Consider the following 24,979-nt stretch of genomic DNA (forward strand, 5'->3'; position numbering starts at 1 on the left):
CGACTTGCAGTCCGCATATCGCTCAGTGTGCATCAGTCCGGATGATTATTGTGTAACGGGACTCAAGTGGCATTTCAAAGGTAAAAAGACACCGACTTATTTGTTTGACAGTCGACTTCCATTTGGTAGCAATGTTGGACCGTCACATTTCCATAGACTTTCACAGTCAATTCGCAGGTGCATGGCCAGGAGAGGCATGCCTGGTGTGTTAGCATATATAGATGATTTTCTTTTAGTAGCAGCAACAAAAGAGGAGTGCAACGACATGTTATTCTCTTTAATTAGATTATTGAGGGAACTAGGCTTCAACATTAGCTGGAAGAAGGTGGTGGGGCCCACCCAACGTATCACATTTCTTGGAGTCGACATCGACACGCGGAACAACACTCTGTCACTTGTAAGTGACAAACTGCAGCAACTGCGGCGGCGACTACTGCAATTTCAAGGAAAGAAGCGCGCGACAAAAACTCAGCTTCAAAGCATCGCGGGTTCTCTTAATTGGGCCTGTCAAGCTGTCAGAGGAGGAAAATTCTTTCTGCGGCGGATACTGGACACAATCAAACCCCTCCAGCAGCAGCGGCACAAAGCAAAGCTTTCTAGCGAATTCCAGAAAGATGTGCAATGGTGGCTTTCTTTTATGCATGTATTTAATGGAACAGTGTATTATTTCCACAATGCAAAACAGCATGTCCATGTGGACGCTTGTAATATTGCAGCAGGTGCCTTTTGGCAAGGCGACTGGCAGTACACCTACTTTGAAAAAGACATGCCGGCAGCGAACGATTTACACATAAACTTTAAAGAAGTATGTGCTGTGTTACAAGCTGTGACACGATGGGCACCGATGTGGTGCGGACAAGAAGTGATTGTGCATACTGATAGTACTGTGACAAAAGCGATTATCAATAAGGGCAGATCTACTAATCAGTATGTCAACAGTTTACTTCGGAAAATGGCATGGGAATGTGCTAAAGTAAACTGTAGCATTGCGGCGGTGCATGTGGCCGGTTGTGTAAACATTATGGCTGACACTATTTCACGTCTTCACGAGCCCAGGCGGCGCGAAGAATTAGTGCGGCTGTTGACTTTCTGGCACCGGGGGAGACCCCCCAACGTGAACCTGTGTGACCATGATTATGTCTGACCAAGCCCTTGTGTTCCTTCTTTCCAGGTCAGGAATCCCGCTTAGGCGCTCAGCTGACAGCAGAGGTATTGGATTACAGGGCCAGCGCCTTCTCTGATAACACCAAGAAGACATATCGCACTCACCTCACCTCGTATTTACGCTTCTGTGCGGAGATGGACATAATGCCAGTGCCTGTGAACGAGCAGACTGTTGCGCAATACGCAGCGTACTTAGCCAGACGCTTAAAACCGTCGTCCATTAAACAGTACATAAACATTATTCGCATCCTTCATCTGGAAAGTGGTTTGCCGCACCCCTTTAAAGACTCGTGGTATGTACAGACCACTCTTAAAGGCATTGAGAAATCTAAAGGGTGTGCTGTAAACAAGAAAACCCCAATCACTCCTGAACTACTACATATTATCAAGCGCCAGCTGAATTTTCTTTGTAAAGAAGACATTGTGTTTTGGGCGGCGTGTTTGGTGCTTTTCTTCGGAGTTCTCCGAAAATCAAACTTGTTCCAGGACAACGGGAATTTTGATCCCGATAAGCAGCTTACACGAGATCGCGTGGTGATTTTGGGGACGGACAGTGTGTCAATAACTTTTCAATGGAGTAAGACAATTCAGCGTAAAGAACGCTCCGTGGAAATAAAGCTTCCTGCAATGCCTTCACATCCTTTATGTCCAGTGTCCGCAGTGACTGAGATGTTTCATGTGTTGGGACCGATGGGCCCCAAGGCGCAGGTTTTTCCGATCAAAGGATCTGATTTCAATAAGAGACTGCGTGTAACTGCTGCTGTTGCTGGAGGGAATTTCTCTAGTCACAGTTTCCGGCGGGGCGGCGCCGCGTGGACGTTGAGTTGTGGCGTGCCGGGTGAAATAGTTAAGGTGATGGGGGACTGGAAAAGCACTGCTTACTTAGGTTACTTAGATCAGCTGCCGCCCAAGGTGATTGACTCGTATAGATTGCATATAGTCCGCAAAACCCCTTCAACTAGTACAACATAACACTCCTAACTTAATACTATTTCTTGAATTGGGCGGAATAACGAGTGTAACTTCCTATTTGGGATTTATCTCTGAACAATGTTATCTTTCATGGTCATTGTCAGATGGTATTTTTCTCTGAAGTAAACTGCCCTCGTTACTTGGCCCAAACCAATGAACCTCTTGGCTATACGTTTTTGGTACGGAAGCGTGAGTGTAAATTTGTGCGCGCGCGCGCGTGTGTGTGTGTGTGTGTGTGTGTGTATGTCAGTGTATGTGTCTGCGCGTGTGACGATGTGTGTGTGTGTGTGTGTGTGTGTGTGTGTGTGTGTGTGTGTGTTAGTCAGTGACAGTTGCCTAGTGTTCGACAATTGCAGCTGGGGAGGGGGGGGGGGGGCATTAGTGAGTAGTTTAAGTGTGAGTTTAGAGGGAGCGGTTAGCGACAATAAACTCTATTTAAACGAGACAGATATGCGGGAAAGGGGGGGGGGCGTAGAGGTAATGCAGGGGGAAGTGATAGCAAGTCCCGTGGGAACGAATGCGGGGAATGGAAGAGGGTTGGAGGGCAGGGGGTAGGTGATGAGTGAAGGAGAGCCATCTGGAATGAAACAATGGTAACCGATAAGGGGGAGTCCGAGAGAGAGCGAGTACCGAAGTCATTAGTAGCAGCGCGGCGGCCAGCAAGCAAGTTCAGCGACTTTTTCAGTCCTGCAAACCCCCCATCCACCCCCCGGCATCCACCTCAGTATTAGTTTTGTTGACGGTTCGCTGCGTGCATTGTGTACCCCCTTTCGAGATGATTGCATATGCATATTTTGAATCAATTTCTTGCATAGTATAATCAAAATGAGGGCTATATATGTGTTAATTAGTAATTGATGTTGTTGAATTCATTGTCATTTTTTTATTTTATTTTTTATGAATAGATATGTATGTTAACATTTGTTTCTTTTTGTGTGTGTGTGTGTGGATTTATCTCTGAACAATGTTATCTTTCATGGTCATTGTCAGATGGTATTTTTCTCTGAAGTAAACTGCCCTCGTTACTTGGCCCAAACAAATAAACCTCTTGGCTATCCGTTGTTGGTACGGAAGCGTGAGTGAAAAAAATTGCGCGCGCGCGCGCGTGTGACGATGTGTGTGTGTGTGTGTGTGTGTGTGTATGTCAGTGTATGTGTCTGCGCGTGTGACGATGTGTGTGTGTGTGTGTGTGTGTGTGTGTGTGTGTGTGTGTGTGTGTGTGTGTGTTAGTCAGTGACAGTTGCCTAGTGTTCGACAATTGCAGCTGGGGAGGGGGGGGGGGGATGGGGGGCATTAGTGAGTAGTTTAAATAATGACTAGAGGAATACCCGGCTTCGCCGGGGTGAATCGCGAGACAGAGACAGACAGCGTGGCGGTTCACCACAATCACCTTTGAAGGCGAAGTCCTCTCAAACGGGATTGAGAATTTTAGAGCTTATTTCTAAGCCCTATATTAACTGTTATGGCTTCTCAAAGGCCAGAACATACAGCCAGACAAAAGCCGCCAGACCCCATCACAAACAGAACTCTACAATCCACAGGTGTTGCCCCCCCCCCCCCCACACACACACACCCTCCCAGGTGGAATGGGAACAGCACGAAAATGATTCAGTGGCCTGAACATTTCATGTCGAGTCCCATCGCTGTCGACGACGCCAAATGTAACCGAGTGCCGAAACACCACAATCACCTTTGAAGGCGAAGTCCACTCAAACGGGATTGAGAATAAAAAACGCTCGCGCTGGACCCGAGTACTCTTCAGATTGGCTCGCTCCCCCAGTATGAAAGTTTTTGTCTTGTGCACGTTTAAGACCAAGTGATTGATCTGTGTGAATTACAGGCATTCCCTTTGCTATATAAATACATTGCATGCGAGCCGAGGATGTGCGTGGTGACTGGCCTTTCTCTTTTATTTGTAATTTGATCACAGTGAAAATGCACACACACACATTCACACACACACACACACACACACACACACACACACACACACACACACACACACACACACACACACACACACACACACACACACACACTCTCTCTCTCTCCCTCACTCCCTCTCTCTCTTCCTCTCTATCTCTCTCTCAGGCTTACACACACACACACACACACACACACACACACACACACACACACACACACACACACGAGTACAGACTCATGCACGTGCACGCACACGCACACACACACACACACACACACACACACACACACACACACACACACACAGTAACACTAACACATGTGCACAAAATGAACACACACACACACCGCGCGAGAGAAAAAGAGGTCAAAGACTTTTGACAGTGACGTAATCTTTTTATGACGCTATATTTCTCGTCAATGTGTGACGCGTTCGGCTGTTCTATGAGACTGCCTGGCTGGCTGTGGCTCCGCGAATTCCCCCCGCCGCCAAGTCGTTTTTTTGTGGTTTATTTCGCATTTAGGTCCCAGGTAACATTATGAAGTTTTAATACGATCAATCGGACCTATTATCAAGTTAGTGTATCAACTTTTGAACGAACTGCGCCCAGTAGTTTCCCAGCAATAAGCTGTTAAGTCGAGACACACACACAGACACACAGACAATTAAAGTCTGCTGGACCCTTGTACTAGCGTACTCGGGGATAACTGTTATGGCTTCTCAAAGGAAGGCCTGAACATACAGACACACCAAAGCCGCCAGACCACATCACAAACAGAACTCTACAATCCACAGGTGTTGCCCACACACGCACACACACACACACACAGAGAAGCCGTATATATATATATGTATATCTATATCTATAAATATATAGAGATAGGTGACAGTGTATTTTTCGCGTGGCTATAAATTGATTCGACCTTTTCACTTTTACAGTAAGGACAACTTACGGGTGCAAGGAAAGCGTTCTGGACAGTGCAGTGACATTCTAAAAATAGTAACGTAGTAACGGGAATATGGATTGACGCCACACGAAGGAAGGAAGATACACGCTGAAAACACTGGAGAAGATAAGGAAGAGTTACTGGGAATGGATCCAGAGAAAAACCAAAATCGGTTCAGCGCTGCGCGCTGAGAGCACGTGTTGAAATATCTCATCGACCAGGTTGTGTCCGGGGTATACCTGAATATGGCCACCAAATTTGAAAGAGATCCATCGAGAACTTTGGCCGTGCATCGCGGACACACACACACACACACACACACACACACACACACACACACACACACAAGTCGTATATATAGACAGATATGCATCCAAAATACATATTTCAACGGCATACACACATGTCTATTGATAACAGATTAATTTTACAGAGGTGCTGTGCAGTACTTGAGAATTGTTATGTCCCTCGTTAGGATCATACATAAGTATTTGAGTGAAATGTGCAGAAATTGGAAACAAAAAAACCCCAAAACATATCCAGGCTGTCACGTTGAATAAGAGCGTCTTTAACTTAGACACAGACAACCAAATACGACCAATAATGTAGCTGCAATGTGTCCAGAGCGTGGTTTTTCTCCTTAATTAATTTGGTGGATGGACATAATTATAGATATTAGTCACGGAATTAACTCAACACCGGGCTGTTGATTTTTTTTATCATGTGTGCAAATGTAAAGTCACTCTTTTCGCATGAAAACATCTGAACACAGAACAGTTCTTTGGTGGTTGACCAAATGTTTGACCAAATGTGTACACTACATTGGGGTGTGCACGTTAAAGATCCCACGATTGACAAAAGGGTCTTTCCTGGCAAAATTGTATAGGCATAGATAAAAATGTTCACCAAAATACCCGTGTGACTTGGAATAATAGGCCGTGAAAAGTAGGATATGCGCCGAAATGGCTGCGATCTGCTGGCCGATGTGAATGCGTGATGTATTGTGTAAAAAAAATTCCATCTCACACGGCATAAATAAATCCCTGCGCCTTGAATCCGTATGTTGAAATATGCGCGCGATAACAAGCAGCATAAAAAATAAAATACAAATGTTTAACGCTGGGGGTATTGTGTCTGGAAAGGCACACTCCTTCTGGTTAAAAACAGTTCGCCGGCTCACCACTTCAGATCTGACCAGATTTTGACTTGGGATATGATTTGTTTGTTTGTTTGTTTGTTTGTTTGTTTGTTTGCTTAACGCCCAGCCGACCACGAAGGGCCATATCAGGGCGGTGCTGCTTTGACACATAACGTGCGCCACACACAAGACTGAAGTCGCAGCACAGGCTTCATGTCTCACCAGTCACATTATTCTGACACTGGACCAACCAGTCCTAGCACTAACCCCATAATGCCAGACGCCAGGCGGAGCAGCCACTAGATTGCCAATTTTAAAGTCTTAGGTATGACCCGGCCGGGGTTCGAACCCACGACCTCCCGATCACGGGGCGGACGCCTTACCACTAGGCCAACCGTGCTTGGGATATGATCACCCCTTTACTTAGTCCCACACCAAAAAATGAACAGCCCTGGTGCTCTCTGTGCATACTGGGTATTTTTAGCTGGTTTTTGTTTTAAAAATGCAAACCAGTATTTTTTTTTTTTTTTAAAGAGATGTATTAATGAAAAAAGTTCCCACTGTGCACATAGAGAACCCAGGCTGTTCATTTTTGGTATTAGACCAAGTAGGGATGGTCTTATCCCATGTCAACGCCTGGCCGGATCTGAGATGGTGAGCCGCCAAACTGAGTGTGCCTAAAAGACAAACTTCTTACCTTGCGCCACTCCTCAAGGAACTCCAGATTGCTGACCTGGCCGTCGCCTGTTCAAAATTAAACATGAAATTATACCCTTGCCTTTATTTTGGTTAAACCAATGTTTAAGTCGTGCACACATTCACAACATGTTACGTTCGCTTTCTTCCACAGTTGTATGAATCATTACAACTATAACCAACGAACCCAACAGCCAATGCGAAGAAAGAAAGACAGAACACACAAAAGAAAGTATATTTTGGCCAATCAAAAAGACAAAAGAACTACAGAAGGTGTCGGGTATTGGGAGCTGTTCCAAATACATTGCAATAAATTGCAATAACAGATTCAAAAATAGTGTACTGCAGGTAGTAATCTTTGCATTACGATACAATACAATACAGTTATACTTTTTGATTTAAAAAATGAAAAATTACATTAATTCTCTCCCGAATCCAAATCCTAAAAATATGTTGTGTATTGATTGAAAACGTGCTTATAATTCATGAAATCCGTTTTACTGATCATGCAAATTAGGTCAGTTCAGATGGCTTCTTCCGGCATAATTACTGTCCTTTCGAAGTGAGGTTTATCGGCATACAATCTTTCGGCATATTGCTCTTTTGGTATAACGCCTCAGTCGCAGTAACTTGCACCCGACAATACAAAGCCAACACTTACCATCAGCGTCGAAGAGCTGGAAGAGTTTGCTCATCTGAGCCAGTGGGACAGTTCCAGCAGACCCAGTGTCGACAGCAGCGTACAGAGTCTCAGCGGCCTGATGGTTCGCGCTAGGACTTTGAGCCCCTACCGTCGCGGATTCGAACGCTGTGACGAACTCCTGTTTTGACACCTGACCGTCCTCTGCACGTGAAAAACGTATAATGGTTAGTATTGTGTACGATGTCGCTTTGTTGTCTTCACTGGAGGTTAGATTGGGGCTGTGTGGGGGGGTTGGGAGTGATGGTGGTGGTCGGAATGGGGATGGTGGTGGTGGTCACGGGTGGTGCCGGGTGGTGGTGGTGTGTGTGTGTGTGTGTGTGTGTGTGTGTGTGTGTGTGTGTGTGTGCGCGCGTGTGTGTGTGTGTGTGTGTGTGTGTGTTTGTCACGATTTAGTGATGTGGATCGAGAAAGTGTCACTCTGTGGGGTGCCTTCTCTTGGTCAATTGCGATAGAAAGCGCCTGTGCTTTCTGTCAAGGGCTGGGTTTTAGTTGACCGAGCAATAGCGAACACGGGAATTTCGTGTCGCACGGATTTCACGTGGGTGATTTCTGCTGTCGGGGCAAAACTGGCGATAGCTGAACTTGGAATGTGACAAGGTTAGTCACATGTTATTGTCAAGGTTGTCTGTTGAGACATATTAACTACACACTCGAAACTCAGCAGCGAGAGAGAAGCGTCGGTGTCTTAATTATCCTACAAGTTTGATGGTCTTCAACACGTTTAAATACTTCACGGTATAACAATGTGCCATGCTGCTTGCCGGTAGGGCTTAAAAGGAACTACAAGGACAGACCACCTTCTCCCTGTATACATGCTGGCTGACAGTCGGGGCGTCAAGGTTTCTCCGCTGTGCGTTTTCACCGCATAAGGATTCAGCGCGAGAGGAGGATGACGGTATTTCTGTGACGAACAGAAGTCATTCGAAAGGAAGCGGATTCGCTTAAATTATTATTTAACGCTGTTGACGAGCCTGTGTTTGTGGAATGAAATACTCTCTGTTGTTCTTTCCAGGTAGCGCATAATTGGCTCTTTGTGACGCTAAAATACTAATCTGTATATGGTTTTTGCAGATATGGAGAGAAGGAAGGAAAATAGCTGATTTGTTGTTGTAAAAGTCAGTTTGTGCAGGCCCACGTGCTCGATGAAATATGTCAGGGTGACATGTTTAAAGGTGGCGTGTGAGGGGTAGCATGACATGTTTAGTGCACCGATGCTTTTTGTTGCAGCCTTCTTCTGTTGCTGGCTGTTTCAACTGCCTACGTATTCTACTACGTGCTACGCCGGGATGCTGTAACCAGGTCGTCCGCGGCATTGGTGTAACCTGCTAACCTGCTGTACTGGTGATTTGCTGTCGCTGTCGCCGTCCTACCAGCTACAACTCTACTTTTTCTGGTAGACTACGGGAGGACCTTCAGCGACTGCTGATGTCTCCACTGTTCCCTGCTTCGTTGCCACGCTAACCGGCACTACATTCAACGGAGCAGTTGTGGAGACTACAGACTAATTACGGGCCGCCCACTCAGTGGCAAAAAGCTAAGTTGCACCATGTCTTTTGCACCCTTACCACCAAGTCATCTGTATTATTTATGATTATACTCGAGTGGTAACGACGTGGGGTGTGTGACACCTGCATATAACCAGCACTTTAAGGCAGACAGCTATTTTTCCTAACTATACACGGGATCAGCGTGTTATTATTATTTTCTGTACTTTAACTGGCATTTTTGTCAGTGACCACTTGTTTTTACGTTTAGAACGTAAAAAGAACATCTTTTGGAGTGAAGTCTCGAGGGAGGTGGCGTGATATTACATAAACAGGCGTCTGAAACTTATACTTTTGTTGATTCTATCTATTTGTATGACTGCGAGAGTGGATCGTGGTGTGGTTAGTTAGTTAGAAGTAACTAACCGTTCATAACCACCTTATTGTGATATTGAAACGTGACAGTGTATGCAGGGACCGCTGTATTTAATATAGGTCTATGGTGTGTGTGTGTGTGGGTATGTGTGTGTGTGTGTGTGTGTGTGTGTGTGTGTGTGTGTGTGTGTGTGTGTGTGTGTGTGTGTCAGTGTGTGTGTTCGTGCGTGCGTGCGTGCGTGCGCGCGCGCATGCGTTTGCTCACAAGGCCGGGTTAAATCAAACCTCAATGACATCTCGGACACTGTTTGGTTACGACTTTGAAACTAACTTAAGACATCAGATCATTTATTGTCCATACAATTAATTACTATGGATGGAAAAGTGTGGTTCATGTGCTCTTAAAACAACCAAAACAACATATGAAAATTAAGCTACTGTACGCTTTCCTATATTATCTGCGGTTTAATTAAACGGAAGGGAAAGATGGTAGTTGGCTCACTGTTGATGTCGAAGCCCTGGGCGACCTGTGTGAACTCGTCCATTGTGATAAAGTGGTTGCCATCCTTGTCTGCCGCGTGGAATGCTTGCTCGTACACATGGCCACCGTGAATCTGGGCCCTGGAACACACACCGGCATGAACACACATTGGCCTACGCATAACAGACCAGCAGACAGACCTAAATACAAGTGTACACTTGGCCACCATGAAGCTTGGCCCCGGGACACACCCTGGCATGAACACATATAGACATGCGCCTAACACTGAGACAGACCTAGAGACACGCGTACACATGGCCACCGTGAATCTGGAACACACATTGGCATGAACACACATAGACATACACCCAACAGACAGACCTAAAGACACACACACACACACACACACACACACACACACACACACACACACACACCACACACACACACACACACACACACACACACACACACGTAGAAACACTTGATGAGAGAGAGAGAGAGAGAGAGAGAGGAAGAGAGAAGAGAGAGAGAGATAGAGACAGAGAGGGAAAGAGATAGAGACAGAGAGGGAAAGAGATAGAGAGGGAGAGAGAAGAGAGAGAAAGAGAGAGAGAGTGAGAGAGAGAGAGAGAGAGAGAGTGAGAGAGAACTGAGAGAGAGAGAGAGAGAGAGAGAGGAGAGAGAGAGAGACAGAGGGAGAGAGAAAGGGAGAGAGAGAGAGAGAGAGAGAGAGAGAGGGAGAGAGAAAGAGAGAGAGAAAGGGAGAGAGAGAGAGAGACAGAGACAGAGAGACAGAGACAAGAGAGAGAGAGAGAGAGACTCAGACTCAGACTCAGAACTTTATTACAAAAGGATAAAGGTTTTAGGCAAAGCCTATTCTTCCAACCTGTCCTTTATACAACACATAAAGACATTCTTTCTGTATTTGGTGTTTAACGTCGTTTTCAACCGTTCAAGATTATATCGCGACGGACATAAAGACAGACGCACATAAACAAATATAAATTCAATCATATAAAATACAGAAATACATTGTGTGGAATGCAGCACAATGTGCATTTAAGGAGAACTCAAAAATTACAAAATTACATTGACATAGTTATACCTTTCATTTGGGAATAAAGTTGCTCCGATCAGCTACACATCCGTTAACACTAGTACAAAATGTTTAACAAAATAACAATCGAACAAGACATTTCATTCACGAATGATGTGTGAACGTGACTGTCTCTTGAACATTTTCACTGAAGTTGCATTTCTTATCTGTTGGGGGAAGGAGTTCCAGAGAAACGCTCCAGAGAAGGCTAAGCTCGATTTGTAGAGGTCTATGCGAGGTATAGGAGGGATGATTTTTTTTTTGTAAGAGAGAGAGAGAGAGAGAGAGAGAGAGAGAGAGAGAGAGAGAGAGAGAGAGAGAGAGAGAGAGAGAGAGAGAGAGAGAGAGAGAGAGAGAGACTCAGACTCAGACTCAGACTCAGAACTTTATTACAAAAGGATAAAGGTTTTAGGCAAAGCCTATTCTTCCAACCTGTCCTTTATACAACACATAAAGACAGACGCACATTACAAATATAAATTCAATCATATAAAATACAGAAATACATTGTACAGAATGCAACACAATGTGCATTTAAGGAATTACATGAGGAGAACTCAAAAAATTACAAAATTACATTGACATAGTTATACCTTTCATTTGGGAATAAGTTGCTCCGATCAGCTACACATCCGTTAACATTAGTACAAAATGTTTAACAAAATAACAATCGAACAAGACATTTCATTCACGAATGATGTGTGAACGTGACTGTCTCTTAAACATTTTCACTGAAGTTGCATTTCTTATCTGTTGGGGTAAGGAGTTCCAGAGAAACGCTCCCGAGAAGGCTAAACTCGATTTGTAGAGGTCTATGCGAGGTATAGGAGGGATGATTTTTTGGGACCCATATCTTTTTGTGGCATGTTTGAAATGTGATTGCAAATATTTAGGACAGTCGTCATTTAGAATTTTATACATGAACACAGCCTTGTTTAACGTCAACTGATCTTTCAAGGGGAGGAAATTCAAGAGCTTTAGTTTATCATCCGTGGACCTATTCAAATCATGCAGAATAAGTTTTGCAGCTCGGCGATGCAGGGAATTGAGTCTTTTTAAATGAACATCACTGCAGTTATCCCAAAGTGTCGATGCGAAGTTTATATGAGGCATTATGTGGGCGTAATAGAACATTTTGAGTGCTGCAGAATCAGCGTAATGCCTTAATTTTGATAACAGGTACAAATTTTTTGATACTAGTTTGCAAATATTACTCAAATGAGTTTGCCATTTCAACTCTTGATCAATGGTAACACCCAATAATCTATGTTCCCTAACTTGCTGCACTTGATTTGAACCAACTGACAGTTGTAATTGTAAAGGACTTAATTGGTGTTTTTGTCTCGTGGTTATCACCATACTCTTTGTTTTAATCGGATGAATGATCATTGCATTAGAAACGCACCACTCAGTGATTTCATCCACACTTGTTTGAAGAGAAGAGTTGACGGATTCCAAAGATTTTTGACTGGTGTGAACAGAAGAGTCATCCGCGAAGAACTCACATCTAACTTTTTCATCGGACACATGAAGGGGTAAATCATTTATATAAATACAGAACAAGATAGGTCCTAATACATACCCTTGAGGGACACCACTTCTGACAAACTCATTTGACGAAGTTTTACAGTTAATGGATACATACTGTTTCCGTTTTGAAAGATACGATTCAAAAAAGGTACTGGCTGAGTCGTCTTTTAAATAGCACTTTAATTTCTTTAGTAGAAGTGAGTGATCTACTAGGTCAAAGGCTTTCTTAAAGTCCAAAAACAACGCTCCCGTTATGTCTGCTTTGTTTATTGCTGACAGCCAAGTCTCGCATAAAGAGCTTAAGGCGGTGTGGCAGGAATGCTTAGAGCGGAATCCAGACTGAAAAGGATGAAACAGATTCATTTGTTCCATATATGCCAGTAGGTGTTTTTGTATGTGCTTTTCTAAGGGTTTAGATAGAACACAGAGAGAGAGAGAGAGAGAGAGAGAGAGAGAGAGAGAGAGAGAGAGAGAGAGAGAGAGAGAGAGAGAGAGAGAGAGAGACAGAGACAGAGACAGAGACAGAGACAGAGACAGAGAGGGAGAGAGGCTTACTTGACGGCAACGAGAAGACCAAACAACACACAGACACGCAGCATGATGATTTCTTCGGTGGCTGGGACTTTTCACTAAACGGTATATCGCCAAGGCTGTATGTAACCATGTACTTATAGTATATTCTTATCTGCCTCCATGACCACCCCAATTCCGCTCTGCCCCCTTCGAAGGAAAGGTATGCTCATGTGTGACATTGAAAGGGTTGAAAATGTAAGTCTGACCACAGTGGTCTGACTCAAAAAAGAAAGAAAATACACAAATGTAAAAGGTATAAAACAAAAGTTGTCTGTACTCCGCCCTCGATCTCTTGTCAGTCAGTTCCTACGAAATTGGGGTCGGTGTGTGTGTGTGTGTGTGTGTGTGTGTGTGTGTGTGTGTGTGTGCGTGTGTGTGTGTGTCTATGTGCGTGTATGCCGTGTGTGTGTATGTGTGTGTGTGTGTGTGTGTGTGTATGTGCGTGCGTGCGTGCGCGCGCGCGATTAAATATTGCGCAATGCTCTATTTCATCTCTATCGGAATACACCCAGGCAACATTTGACACAGTACTTAAAAGTACATGTACACAACCGATCCAAGTTCTAGGGCTTGAGATTTCCAAGACGTCCTACATGTCTCACATTTTGTTCTCGATTAGGTTTTTTGTTGTGAAATCTGTAAATGTTACTCCAGCTCTCTATTTTTTTCTTATATTTTTGGTATGGCTTTTTTGTAGCAGTGTTATGATGTTTTTAATTTTTTTTATATTAAACAATTTTTTTTAAAAATCTGCGACAATTCTAGGATCTGGTCCTTTTTAACAACCCACCAGGTGTAAAACATTCATTGATAGCACCAGCATTTCTTGTAGGTATCAAATTGCTTGGTGCTGTCTCTTATAACTGAGCTCAACTGTGATCGATGCATGTCTCAATATTTGTAATGTTACGATTTCTCACTGACTAACTTGTTTCGGACGTTGGAAGACCACGAAGTCTAATGCAAGGGACATAATCAAGAGAAAAAGGAAATTCTTCCTTTCGACGAGCAGCTGCAGTTACCTCCCGTTAATCGCTACCTCGAATTTACTCGGCAGTCGAAGTCAAACTCAAAGACGGACCAGCAGCATCGATTTGCAGACATACATCCTTGCGCGGTTTATGTTTGTCCTACTGCGATTATATGTAAACCAGTAGCACCACAGTATCAAAAGTAGTACAGTGGTACCTCTGTCAAACGACTTTGGTCGTTATACGGAGAGGTCCTCATTTTGAGGTTTGGTTTGTTCGGTTCTTATAAGGTGACCATGATCCAGAATGACATGGGCATTTTGCTTGTAATCTCATTTTAATTTTGATCTTTTAGCTCATTTAATTATCCAGTTAATTATGTTGCCTGTGTGGAAAACTCTCTTCTTTTGAGCGTCGTCGGTGATGATTGGATTGATACACATGAAGACCTTTATTTTTTTTTACCTGCGTCACAACTTGCTTGTTGTATCTGTTCGCTTGTTCTTATGTAGAAAAAAATAAGCAGAAACACTTTCATAAGAGTATTGATTTCTGTTCGTATTTTTGTGTAATTTCGGGGTCGGGGTGGGATTCGCAAACGAGAGAATCAGCTGGCATGAACAAAACACGAGTTCACAGCCAATTTAACACTGAATATGATACACAAACGGAAAAAAACAGACGCTTTAACTCTTCTTTTTTTAAATATTTTTTTATATCAAACTGCGACGTAGAAATGTTCTTTTTGATTAAAAATTAGACCGGATATTGACGAACAAAGAATAAATACATTCGCTGGCATGGCTTATCAAATCTGGTAAGTTTAGTAGTGGAGTGCATTGTGTGACCCTTCACGGCAGACTTTTAGCTAGTGCTCTGTACAGGCCAAAGCAGAAAATACTTTGTTTCATATTTGCAAACGAAAATGGCACAGGCAGCCAATGATCTCATTTTCGTCACCCTCAGTCTCTAAGCCCCGTCACCCTCTCCCCCTCCCCCTCCCCCCCCCCCCCCCCCGAGACACCCATCCCATATCCCCACCGACCCCACCCCCTGTACCCCCGCCCGGTCCCAAACTCTCTAGCTGCTCCTTTTTCCAAACGAACACGTGTTTGAAAAACAAAAGATTCTGTAGTCACCAATTAAAGAACAGCACATACAAAACTAATTGAAATGTTCGCCTATCCGGGATGTTTCGTCATGACTAACAAACACACATAGCGGCAAACAAAAAGCAAAAGCAACACCGGCAGCAGAACGAAACAAGTCGCGTAAGGCGAAATTACTACATTTAGTCAAGCTGTGGAACTCACAGAATGAAACTGAACGCAATGCAACGCAGCAAGACCGTATACTCGTAGCATCGTCAGTCCACCGCTCATGGCAAAGGCAGTGAAATTGACAAGAAGAGCGGGGTAGTAGTTGCGCTGAGAAGGATAGCACGCTTTTCTGTACCTCTCTTCGTTTTAACTTTCTGAGCGTGTTTTCAATCCAAACATATCATATCTATATGTTTTTGGAATCAGGAACCGACAAGGAATAAGATGAAATAGTTTTTAAAACGATTTCGGAAATTTAATTTTGATCATAATTTTTATATTTTTAATTTTCAGAGCTTGTTTTTAATCCAAATATAACATATGTATATGTTTTTGGAATCAGAAAATGACGAAAAATAAGATGAAATTGTTTTTGGATCGTTTAATAAAAAATAATTTTAATTACAAGTTTGCGATTTTTAATGACCAAACTCACTCATTAGTTTTTAAGCCACCAAGCTGAAATGCAATACCAAACCCCGGCCTTCGTCGAAGATTGCTTTGCCAAAATTTCAATCAATTTAATTGAAAAATGAGGGTGTGACAGTGCCGCCTCAACTTTTACAAAAAGCCGGATATGACGTCATCAAAGGTATTTATCGAAAAAATGAAAAAAAGTCCGGGGATATCATACCCAGGAACTCTCATGTCAAATTTCATAAAGATCGGCCCAGTAGTTTAGTCTGAATCGCTCTACACACACACACAGACAGACAGACAGACAGACAGACACACACACACACACACACACACACACATACACCACGACCCTCGTCTCGATTCCCCCCCTCTATGTTAAAACATTTAGTCAAAACTTGACTAAATGTAAAAAAGTATAAAAAGAAGATGGAGGGAAGCACAAAAAGGAAACCTCCAACTTTGTTTAATCTCACCCACGGTCACTTTGTAGTTTAGAATTTACACATGGATATCTGTTTTTGTTGCTTTGTTTCTTTGTTTGTTTATTAAAAAGTTTCCGGGGGAGTTTAAAGTTCTAGAACAATCCAAGCACTGCGCTTTGATCGCTGTTGACAAAATTCGAAAAATTCAATGTGTAACCGTTAGGCAAAAAAACCAAAAAAGCAGTTGTATGTTTCTGGTCACCCGACCCTACCTAGTTTTTTCCTGCCGACCCTAGACTTTTTTTTATTGCATTTGTAAAAAAACAAAAAGAAAAAAAAGCGCGTCAAAACGAAGTAACAGACGGCAGACGACACAAGGGGGATAACCCCGCATCCCTTTTGTCTCATTTGTTTTGTAATGTGTTGTCTTTCTCTTTGTATAGTAAGTCCAGTCTCTTTGCGTCACTGTATAGTTATTTTCTACCCTGACCAAAAGAAAGAAAGAAAAAAATTCCCTACCTACCTACCCTATTTTTTACACCCCCGGTATAGGGGTGTGTATAGGTTTCGGTCGATGTGTTTGTTTGTTTGTTTGTTTGTTTGTTTGTTTGTTTGTGTGTTTGTGTTCGCATATAGATCTCAAGAATGAACGGACCGATCGTCACCAAACTTGGTGAACAGGTTCTATACATTCCTGAGACGGTCCTTACAAAAATTGGGACCAGTCAAACACACGGTTAGGGAGTTATTGGTGGATTAAAATTATACAAGGACTTATAGAGGGACATCTTAATGGTCAAAGGGAAATAACCATTCTCACTCAGTCACTGCCACCAACTGAGAAGGTTATTTCCCTTTGACGGGGGTGTTTTTCCTACCTCGGAGGAATTTCTTGTTATCATAGCCATGGGGCCTGGAAGACGTGAGATCAATTAATCAAATGTGCATTGCCGCTCAAGACGGTTATTCATTTATTTCGAATGACAGGGGAGCAAATTTGCTGTTGAATTCAGAGGGAGTAAACTGAATGAAGTTCTGTAGTATTTAAACATTTAACTTTAGTCTTTAGTCTTATCAGTCTCACAGTCATGAATACCCACACTCTCTGTATTTTAGACTGTCAGTCTCACACTCTCTGTAGCCAAAGCCTCAAAAGACTTCTTACACGAGAGATTCTCTTATAGGGGTCGATGCCTGTAACAAACTAACATAGCCCAAACTCTCACGGAGAATGTACTTTATTAGTCCCCAGTTTAAAATTAAAGTTCAAAATCAAAGCCTTCTTTTTTCAAAGTTTCTTTTTGAAGGATGTTTCATTGTAGCCATGTTACCAGAAACATACAACTTTTTTGGGGGGGCCTTATATAACCACTATAAAGAATGGTAAACGGATTAATCGATCATTGGTCGACAAGGAGTAGGCCGATTTTCTCCCTGCAAATGGCCCAAAAAAAGGGGTTTCCCTTGAGAACTGACCACATGAAAGACTCGTGAATGTGTTTTGTCATGCTAAACGAAATGTACTTTTCCTGATAATCAGTTGATGATGATGATGATGATGATGATGATGATGATGAGGAGGAGGACTGAGGAGGAGGAGGAGGAGGAGGAGGAGGAAGAGGATGAGGAGGAGGAGGAGGAGGAGAAGGTGTAGAAGGAGGAGAAGATGAAGAAAGAAAGAAACAAGTCGCGTAAGGCGAAAATACAACATTTAGTCAAGTAGCTGTCGAACTCACAGAATGAAACTGAACGTAGTCCGCCGCGAGTGCAAAACGCAGTGAAAGTGACGAGCCTGTTTGGCGCGGCAGCGGTTGCGCTGTGCTGCATAGCACGCTTTACTGTACCTCTCTTCGTTTTAACTTTCTGAGCGTGTTTTTAATCCAAACATATTATATCTATATGTTTTTGGAATTAGGAACCGACAAGAAATAAGATGAAATAGTTTTTAAATCGATTTCGGAAATTTAATTTTGATCATGATTTTTATATTTTTAATTTTCAGAGCTTGTTTTTAATGCAAATATAACATAATTATATGTTTTTGGAATCATAAAATGATGGAGAATAAGATGAACGTAAATTTGGATCGTTTTATAAAAAAAATATTTTTTTTTACAATTTTCAGATTTTTAATGACCAAAGTCATCAATTAATTTTTAAGCCACCAAGCTGAAATGCAATACCAAAGTTCGGGCTTCGTCGGAGATTACTTGACCAAAATTTCAACCAATTTGGTTGAAAAATGAGAGCGTGACAGTGCCTCCTCAACTTTCACGAAAAGCCGGATATGACGTCATCAAAGACATTTATAAAAAAAATGAAAAACTCATCTGAGGATATCATACCCAGGAACTCTCATGTCAAATTTCATAAAGATCGGTCCAGTAGTTTAGTCTGAATCGCTCTACACACACACACACAGACACACACACATACACCACGACCCTCGTCTCGATTCCCCCCTCTACGTTAAAACATTTAGTCAAAACTTGACTAAATGTAAAAAGGAATGAAAACAAAAGGGATAAATATGCAGAGTACATGTACATATTCAATTATATAAGACAAGCAAAAACTACCAGTTTTAAGCGCCTGTGTTACACATTGAAACCCTAATGATAACCAAACCATGTACCATTAAACTGAGGTCGTAAGCGGAGACCTCATGCCAGTCTGGGTTTTCCCGCCCTCAACGTTTACCCGAGGATTACATGCACTCAACCTGTTCAGTTCAAACAGCATGTTTACAGATAACAGAATTGAACTTTGATAAAGAACTACAACGGTTCGGCGTGTTTCTGTCAGAAGGACGTATGTGCTTTAGAGGCATAAAGGGAAGATATGGCGTTCTGGACTATGTTTGAACTTTTCACAAAGGACTGTAACGGTTTGACTTGTGTCTGCGAAAAGGACGTATGTGCTCCAAACGCAAAAAGGGAAGATACGGCGTTTTCCAGGACACTTTTTGTCATGCTCTTTTGTCAATCTTGAAATGATCTGGTTGTGTTAAAATGTATACAAACATTGTACAGGATCCTGATTGCAGACGAGGCAGATTCATAAAATAGTCATGTCTGGCGACAAGAAATTAGTCTTAAGCGGCGAGCGAGAGTGGGCGATGGTGTCATTCATAATCAAAAAACAAAAACAACAACCAATTCTGTAATTTGTTCTTGACTTTTCACATACAGATTCAAAAAGCAAGAAAGTTAAATTGTTGGAACGTTTAATTATCGACAAAACAAAACGTTACGTTCACAAATATATCGACTCAGCGGTCTATTAAGTACACACACAAACACTAATTAGACAACACTTATCTTGAAGAAAAATCAGCGGCTTGCATTTTCAATTTGTTTTCTCCACGCTACAACTTTTGTGTGTGGAATAAATCTCGTCTTGTCTTGTCCACATGCACCGATTGACATAATCTTTGTTTGAATCGGTGATGTGTCCGTGTACAACATGTGTCGTAGTCAATCAGTAATGGTACCACGAATAATCCTATATTATAATAATTATATTCTCTGAGCTTTAGAATAACAAAAATCCATTTCTGAAGGGATTCGTGGTTTTTGCAGACTTTTACAGTACAGTACAAGCTGAACTTGCCCTATTGAATACCTGCGTTACTATCCGTTCAAGGCCGGATCCAGGGGGGGGGGGGGGGGGGGGGGGTTCTGGGGGTTCCGGAAACCCCCCCCAGCCTAAACAAACCACAAAAAAATAACAAGTCGCGTAAGGCGAAAATACAACATTTAGTCAAGTCGCTGTCGAACTCACAGAATGAAACTGAACGCAATGCAACGCAGCAAGACCGTATACTCGTAGCATCGTCAGTCCACCGCTCACGGCATAGGCAGTGAAATTGACAAGAAGAGCGGGGTAGTAGTTGCGCTGGGAAGGATAGCACGCTTTTCTGTACCTCTCTTCGTCTTAAAGGCATATGTACTCGATGACTATACACGCTAATTGCTTTACCAACAGCTGGAGACATGCTAAATTAAGTTCCCTGCAAAATATTGTGGTCTAGGAGCCCTTAAATGTTGAGATATTTGAATTTTTATTTTGATCTAGATGGTCCTATTTATAGATTTGGCAACACATGTAACGTTGATGCAAGGGAGCTAACACCGCGGCTTTGTTGACATCCTCACTTTTTCAGAGGCTAGAACAAGCTGTAATGCATGTATTATGGTCCGCGCATGGTGACATATCGTCGTTATATGGTCTTATGGTGCGTTTGACATCGATTGTGGGCAAACTACACTTTGTAAATACGGGAGTGCGTTAGTATGCCTTTAACTTTCTGAGCGTGTTTTTAATCCAAACATATCATATCTATATGTTTTTGGAATCAGGAACCGACAAGGAATAAGATGAAAGTGTTTTTAAATTGATTTGGAAAATTTAATTTTGATAATAATTTTTATATATTTAATTTTCAGAGCTTGTTTTTAATCCGAATATAACATATTTATATGTTTTTGGAATCAGCAAATGATGGAGAATAAGATAAACGTAAATTTGGATCGTTTTATAAAAAACATATTTTTTTTACAATTTTCAGATTTTTAATGACCAAAGTCATTAATTAATTTTTAAGCCACCAAGCTGAAATGCAATACCGAAGTCCGGGCTTTGTCGAACATTACCCGACCAAAATTTCAACCAATTTGGTTGAAAAATGAGGGCGTGACAGTGCCGCCTCAACTTTCACGAAAAGCCGGATATGACGTCATCAAAGACATTTATCAAAAAAATGAAAAAAACGTTCGGGGATTTCATACCCAGGAACTCTCATGTCAAATTTCATAAAGATCGGTCCAGTAGTTTAGTCTGAATCGCTCTACACACACACACACACACAGACACACACACACACACACGCACATACACCACGACCCTCGTCTCGATTCCCCCCTCTACGTTAAAACATTTAGTCAAAACTTGACTAAATGTAAAAAGAAGAAAAAAAGAAGAAAAAAAAAGTAAATTTGAAAATAAAGAAAAACTGATGGCTCAGATTGCCCCAGATTGATCCAGTTTCCTTGATTTTTATCAAAATTTTTCGGGGGAGCATGTCCCCGGACCCCCCTAGGGGCCGGCCTTTGTCTTCTAAGTGACGGTTTTGGAAAGTAGTTGGGCAATTTGTTATAGCTCGGGTTGCACCAGATCTGTCAAATGTCCTTGTTTTGATCCAAATTTGTCTTCTCAAATGTACTTTTTGGAAAGTGTATTTGGGGAAGTTTCTTGGCTCAAATTGCACTAAATTTCTCCATTTTCTTGTTTTTATCAACATTTTCAGGGGGCATACCCCCGGACCCCCCTAGGTCCGCTTCGCGTCGTCGAATTTGTCCCTAAAAGAAATGTGGAACTCCCCCCCCCCCTTAAAAATGATGTGATCCGCCCCTGCCATTAATGGTGTATACCTTCAGTCAGAAACGCTGTTACGCAATACTTGGACAAAGCGAACAGATTTGTAAGTCAGAGGATTTAGGAAGATCCTGGACCAATGTTTCCACTGCCAATGCGGCACCAGAATAAAGTGTCATAATATAGGACGCATGCGGTTGTATTCTATTCATTTTAATTTGGTATTTAAGTTCGTTTCCTTGTACATATATATATATACTTAAACCTAATCACAACATTACAGGTTTTATGACACTGGCAAATGCAAACAGATTCGGCACGACACAAATCTTGGAAGAGTCTTCAGGCAAGAAAAAAATACTTTGCTTAGTCTTTATTTGCTTTCTGCGATCCATTTGCCCTTTCCTTTTAATATAAGTGGCTAACTCCTTGCAGCTTGAACAAAATGCATGTATAAGGTCAATTTAATGACCCGTTTATCTTGTATCCCTTGTATCTCTGCGACCCGCTTTGACATTTGTGTATGTACATGGTTCATTCTTGCTTGCTTTTGTGGGCGATTTTTGAGGACTTTCAAACTATTAAAACAACGTAGTCCAGATTTTGTTTTGTTATACTCATGTTAAAAGGACTTTCGCACCATCCGATACACATGGCTCGGGGTTTAGGATAAAAGTACATATATCACGTACCCCCAAAAACTGTGACTTAGCACTACTGGGTGTTCGTGTTAACAGGTCATTTTCTGTATTAACATTGGTTTACTGTGAAAGTACCAAGAACAAGAGGCGAAGCCTTCAAGGCTCACGTAAGAAATCGACAAACAGTAACACAAACTCAATCACTCCGTCACACACACACACACACACACACACACACACACACACACACACACACACACACACACACACACACACACACACACACACACACACACACACACACACACACACACACACACACACACACACACACACACACACACACACACAGAGAAAGAGCATAGGTGAAACTGTGCAAGAAAGCGAGACACTAGATCTAGATCTGTCTGTCTGCATGTAGCCTACTTACAGGGACACGACTGTCAACTAGTCTCGGCCCGCTCAAAAAAACAATGACCGAGACTTTCAGTAATTCCTTCGCGTGACGTCAAACCCTCTTACGTCATAATGTGACGTCAATGTAATGTGACGTCTTCAAATGTTAGAGTTTCTACCACATACGCACAGACAGACAAAAGTTAGCATCGCATAGGCTACACTTACGTGAGCCAAAATTAGAGAAAAAAGCCTGTTAACCCGTTAATTCCAGTTTGTTTTATTTAGGCCTACACGTAGTCAATGGCAAGTCTACTAATTCATCAAAATGTTTGTACCTGTCATTTTGTGTTTCTGCAAATGTTGCCGATTTGTCTAATATATTTCTCTTCTAATTAGAAGTACTGTCCATCACACCTGTAGATGGTAAACTCACCTAGCAGTCTGTGTCAATCCACTTAAATTTACTATTTGATTCTGTTCAAGTCAAGCTTCCCCTCTGCTAGCAGAGCCGAATGGCGGGCCCACAGGTAATCAGTTGTGTAACTTTATGACCGATCTTGGAACATTGCACCCGGGTGTGAAGTGTAGCATGTATGTTCTTGTTGTTGTCTTATGCCCTCGGATCAAAGCCTCATAAAAAAGTGTTTGAATGTCAGCTTCCTCTTTCATGTTTTGTCTTCGGTCGTGTGATTGTTGTATTGTGATTTGTTTACTTGCTTACTTGGCTCCTGATTAGTATACTTGTTCGTGTTTGTGATTTTTGGCAGAACCGAGAACTGTATGAGACAGAGGACGTGCTTGTTTTGTACTCTGTACACTATAGGGGCAGCATGATGTAGACTGCTCTGCAGTTGTTGTGAGGCCACCCGGCTATCATCATCATCATCATCATCATCATCATCATCATCATCATCATCATCATCATCATCATCATCATCATCATCATCATCATCGTCGTCGTCGTCGTCATCATCATCATCATCATCATCATCATCATCATCATCATCATCATCATCATCATCATCATCATCATCATCATCGTTGTCCTCCACCTCTGCCTGCTCCTTATCATCATCACTCTCACCATCATCATCGTCCTACCCTTCTCCTCTTACTAGTTCGTCTTCTCGTTTGTCCTGTCGTCGTTGTCGGCACCATCATTTTATCCCCCGTTATTGGATCATATTATAATTTTATTATATAATATCAAAATGAAAGTGAACACAAAGTGAGCCCTTTCAGCACAGGTGCTAAGTCAAATATCACGGTGTACGAGCACACAGACGGCAGCGATAATCTCACACACCACAAGGTAGGCCCAGTCAGTATGGTGCAAGTCGCGTGTGAGCTTACCCGATGCAACACTTAAATCAAAAGATGAAAGGAACCGAAGAACAAACAGCAACACCTTTAAACGGGTAAGGGGTTCCCTTACACACCCGAACACCCGGCTGATATCAATCTTATGACATCGGGAAGGGAGATCACTCAAAAGGGCTTATCGTTCATAGTGCCCCCGTTTCTCCTTCCGCGAGTGTTAAATAGTGCGCAAATCCACCAATCTTGGGAGCTGAATGGACAGAAGGCTAGTCTCACGCAGTATGTCAATCGCTGGTCAGTTTTATCGCTCGGAGGTTATCGAGCATGGTCAAGTAATAGAATGGTCACATTCTCTTTGATGACCAATACTGGTCTGAGTGCGAGTCGAACATCAAGCCCGGTGCGGTCGGCTTTTAATCTATGTTCCTGACAGGTTTTCCCAGTTCTTTAGACGCATCTAGTAAAACTTTGTTATTGGGGATAGCGGTCATAGCTTTTGCCCTCGAGACGATTTTGTCCGAGTCTCTATATTATGAAGCTCAAAAACTTGAGTACGACAGAAACGAAAGATCATTCTTAAAAGACGGAATTACTTGCATGTTACTCAAAACTGATATACCAAGTTTTTGCCGTCCTTTCTGCATTGATTATACTCGTTGAACAATTTTTAATATGCCCTCAAAATTGGGTTCATGGATTTAGTTTTTTTTTTTTTTAATAACACGATACTGGACTGGATTGGGTGTTTTAAGCGTCATTTGGTACAATCAACAGCTTTTTCTCATAACGATTTGAAATAAATCCAGTACGCATAAAAACTCATCCGGTTATTAGAAACTAGGCAGATGCATGCACCAATACGGCAAACATTATACTATTGATAATAAGGCAATCTAAACATTCACGCATGGCTGACTGAATTCAATCAATTCTGAAGCACCTGATGCTACGTAGATCCACACCTGTAAAAAATGATTATAAGGTTAATGCATCAGTGACATTCGTGATGCCAATTGCATGAT

The 24,979-nt window shown here is 42.3% G+C and overlaps 1 protein-coding gene across 1 annotated transcript in view; it reads right to left on the reverse strand.

Annotated features, from left to right (window-relative positions):
* The window catches only part of LOC138982919 (uncharacterized), a 15,757-nt gene extending 2,532 nt beyond the window's left edge, over positions 1-13,225 (reverse strand). The window contains exons 1-4 of the mRNA XM_070356316.1: positions 13,072-13,225; positions 9,909-10,027; positions 7,506-7,688; positions 6,846-6,892 (exon numbers count right to left, since the gene is read on the reverse strand). Of these exons, the coding sequence (XP_070212417.1) occupies positions 6,846-6,892; positions 7,506-7,688; positions 9,909-10,027; positions 13,072-13,115 (393 nt within the window). The 5' untranslated portion in view covers positions 13,116-13,225. The remainder of the gene's footprint in view (positions 1-6,845; positions 6,893-7,505; positions 7,689-9,908; positions 10,028-13,071) is intronic.
* Positions 13,226-24,979: the final 11,754 nt, after the last annotated feature.

Source organism: Littorina saxatilis, linkage group LG12, assembly GCF_037325665.1.
Source record: "Littorina saxatilis isolate snail1 linkage group LG12, US_GU_Lsax_2.0, whole genome shotgun sequence".
Taxonomy (NCBI): Eukaryota; Metazoa; Mollusca; class Gastropoda; order Littorinimorpha; family Littorinidae; genus Littorina; species Littorina saxatilis.